This window comes from Phascolarctos cinereus, unplaced genomic scaffold (assembly GCF_003287225.1).
Source record: "Phascolarctos cinereus isolate Bilbo 61053 unplaced genomic scaffold, phaCin_HiC Scaffold_5;HRSCAF=322, whole genome shotgun sequence".
Classification (NCBI taxonomy): domain Eukaryota; kingdom Metazoa; phylum Chordata; class Mammalia; order Diprotodontia; family Phascolarctidae; genus Phascolarctos; species Phascolarctos cinereus.
The window spans coordinates 327,455,459-327,458,925 of NW_027555958.1; the positions used below are offsets into that span (position 1 = coordinate 327,455,459).

General features: G+C 39.1%; 1 protein-coding gene across 1 annotated transcript; it reads right to left on the minus strand.

The window, feature by feature from the left end:
• Positions 1-741: 741 nt before the first annotated feature.
• OR6N1 (olfactory receptor family 6 subfamily N member 1) lies at positions 742-1,689 on the minus strand. The gene has a single exon (XM_020977716.1). The coding sequence runs from the start codon at positions 1,687-1,689 to the stop codon at positions 742-744; it is 948 nt and encodes a 315-aa protein (XP_020833375.1).
• Between the last annotated feature and the right edge of the window lie 1,778 nt (positions 1,690-3,467).

Here is a 3,467-nt window from a genome sequence, read left to right on the forward strand (position 1 = left end):
GAAAAAACAAATGTATTATAAAGATGTGAAGGAATTTGGTCAGATACAATATGTCCTATTTCTGAGCTCCCTTATTGAGTCTGCTAGAAACTGCACATCTTTTTAGTAAACTAGTTCCACTTTTCACAAACATCTCAGCTCATATATATGTATTTCCTTGTGCCCCTTTGTGGTTGAAGGTGCACTGGGACATTTCTTATAGTTTTAGCCACACACAAAGACATTATCTGAGATCTTTTCTTTTGGCACTGGGCTGGGAACATTACTCTCTAATCCATTGTTAGAGAAACTCTCTTTAGCTAGGAGCTTAGGTTACACCATTTATCTAGTATTTTTGCTGGTGATGAGCTTCCAAAAGCATACCTATAAAGGGAAATTTGGGAGCTTTCATTCTTTAAAACTAAAAAGTTTTATTGACCCACTGGCAGACATGAGGTGGTTTAGGCAGAAAAGAATAAAAAGGAGTGGTTGTGACTTCAGTTTCATGTCTACTCTGACCTCCTAAGCCTTGCAATATACAGTGACCCCTAGTGTTAAATATTTATGAAGTCAGTGTAGGAAATGAGGAAATTGAAAGAGAAGTTCAATGCAATTTGTTCAGCCTCACGGTTCCCTCCTCAAAATGTGGAAGATAAAAGTTGACAGTATTATTTCTTGCCTCAGAGAATTGGTCCTTCCCAATATACTCCACACCAACAAGCCAAATCCCTCCTTCCCCACTTCCCTTATAGACCATGACACTTACGGTTCCATATGCAGGATCCTTGCCCTCTGAAATTGCCTCCTCAAAGCATCCTTGATCTCCTTATTGCGTAGACTATAGATGAAGGGGTTAAGGAAGGGTGTGAGAATGGAGTAGATAACAGCTAGTGCTCGATCATAATCAAGTGAGTAGCTCTTCTTCAGTCTCACATACATGAAGAGGATACTCCCAAAGAAGATGAGGACCACAGTAAGGTGGGAGGCACAAGTGGAAAATGCTTTCTTCTTACCCTCAGCTGAGGGTATTCTGAGGACAGTTAGGATAATCTGGACATAGGAGGCGAGGATCAATAGGAAGGTTACTAAGATCTTGCAGGAGTTGATTATAAAGTTCACCAGGATATTGATGGAGGTATCTGTGCAAGCCAGACTTAATACTGGGGGAAAGTCACAAAAGATATGCTGAATGTGGTTGGGGCCACAGAAGGGTTGCTGAGAAACCAAGGAGATCTCAACTATTGGCCCTGCCAAGCCACCCAGCCAGCAACCTGCAGCCATCTTGGTACAGAGTGCTGGAGTCATAAGGGTAGGATAATGGAGGGGCTGGCAGATGGCCAGATATCTGTCATAAGCCATGGCTGTGAGAAGGTAGCACTCAGAAGCTCCAAAAGAGTGAAAGAAGTAGATCTGAAGGAGACAACCAGAAAATGAGATAGTCTTCTTTTTGCTGAGAAGGTTAGCAAGCATCTTAGGGATGGTGGTAGCAGTGTACCCAAGCTCAAGGAGAGAAAAGACACTAATAAATTGGTACATAGGCGTGTGGAGCTTAACATCCCATCTGACCACCAGAAAGATCAATAAGTTTCCCAGGATGGTGACAAGGTAGATGAGAAGCAGTAGGAAAAAGAGGTAAGTCTGGACACCCTGAAGTTGGGGAAAGCCCAAGATGATAAACTCCATCACCTTGCTCCAATTTCCAGTGTCCATTTCTTTCTGATCATGGTCCTAAGGAGGTGCAAAGAAAAACAGGTGAGAAATAGCAATCTGAGTGGAAGAGAGAACCCTCCAGTTTCCTTCATCTTTTTCTAGTTTCATATAATTTTTATGATTGTCTTAGTTATTCTTTCCAATAGAATACAACTTCTTGAGCGCAGAGAGAGTTTTCATTTCTGTCTTTGTAAGCCCAGAACTTTGTCTGGTATGTAGTTGGTAACTATAATAAATGCTTATTAAATTGAATTGAATCTCTATCCTCTTAGAGTTTTCTGAACCTGATTTTGCTTTTCTTCCTGCCCACACCAGGTTAGTGTGTTTCCCATATCTTCCTTGGGTTTAGGTTGAGATCTAACCAGACAGGGGTTGAAGAGAAACCAGCTTTGGGGGGCAGCTAGGTGGTGAAGTGCAGAGAGCACCAGCCCTGAAGTCAGGAAGACTTGAGTTCAAATCCGGCCTCAGACCAAACACTTGACACTTACTAGCTGTGTGACCCTGGGCAAGTCACTGAACCCCAGTTGCCTAAAAGAGAGAGAGAGAGAGAGAGAGAGAGAGAGAGAGAGAGAGAGAGAGAGAGAGAGAGAGAAAACAGCTCTGCTACTTTCTATCTGTGTGACATTATTCAAGTCACTAAACCTTTCTGGGTATCACTTTCCTCAGGCATAAAAATGAAAAGGTTGGAATAGGCAATTTTCTCAGATCCCTTTTTTTTTCTGAATCTATGACTCATAAAAATGAGGTTGGTTAATGAGTGCCTGTGTATCTTGGCCACAGTGCAGGGACACCTCAAGTAAACACCGGAATGTCTCACATGGTAAAATTTCATTCACCCCTAAAGCCTTCAAATAGCAAAGTAAATCTCTAGTGACCAGAAGTGATCTCATCTCTCTGGGTCCTTTAAGGTTCAGTTCTAAGCACTCCAGAAGCAGCTAAGAATTTGGGGAGTCCAGAAGAGGCTAATCTAGACTGGTTCTTCTTAAACTTTTTCCACTCACGACCCCTTTTTGCCTGAGAAAATTTTATCTGACTCCAGGAATATAGATATGTAAAACAGGCATACAAATCAAATATCTATTGATAATAAATCATGAAGAAATTTTTTAAAACTATTCTCTGAAATACATATAATTTTATCATTTATTAAAGATGAAAGCAAATTTCCATACTAATGAGATGGATGTGCTTGTTTATTTTTATGTAAAGAATTACATTTTGGTGGAATATTTGATACTGTAGGATGTAAAGCATCTTTTTCAGAGTCAATTGCTGTTTTGATTTTATAATCATCAATGCTGAGAATGCCATTTTGCATAAACACATAGTACAAAATGGCAGAATTATGTTTAGGGCCATTTCAAAAATGGTTGGAAATTCTGTCCTAATCCCAAGACAAAATTCATTTAGTGATTTTTTTAGGAAACTCTAGTTTTAAACCTGTATCTCTAGATAACTTGGCAAATTCTTCCTGAACTTTTAGTGTCAAATGACGAACATTTTTTTTATTTCAATTGAGTATACTTGATGCACCCAACTTAGTTTCCAGAATCAAAATTTGAAGGGAAGTATTTCTGAAACTATGTCTCCAAGCACTTCAGTTGATCAATTTAACTCTTACAATTACATCTTTGGGAAGGTTATTTTCAATTATAAAATTATCTGTAGCTGTAAACATTTCTAAAGAACCATTTCCTACCCTATTCTTCCATATGTTAACTTTTTTTAGTAAAACTTTTAATTTTATCTTTTAACATAAATGTTACAACCTTTCCTTG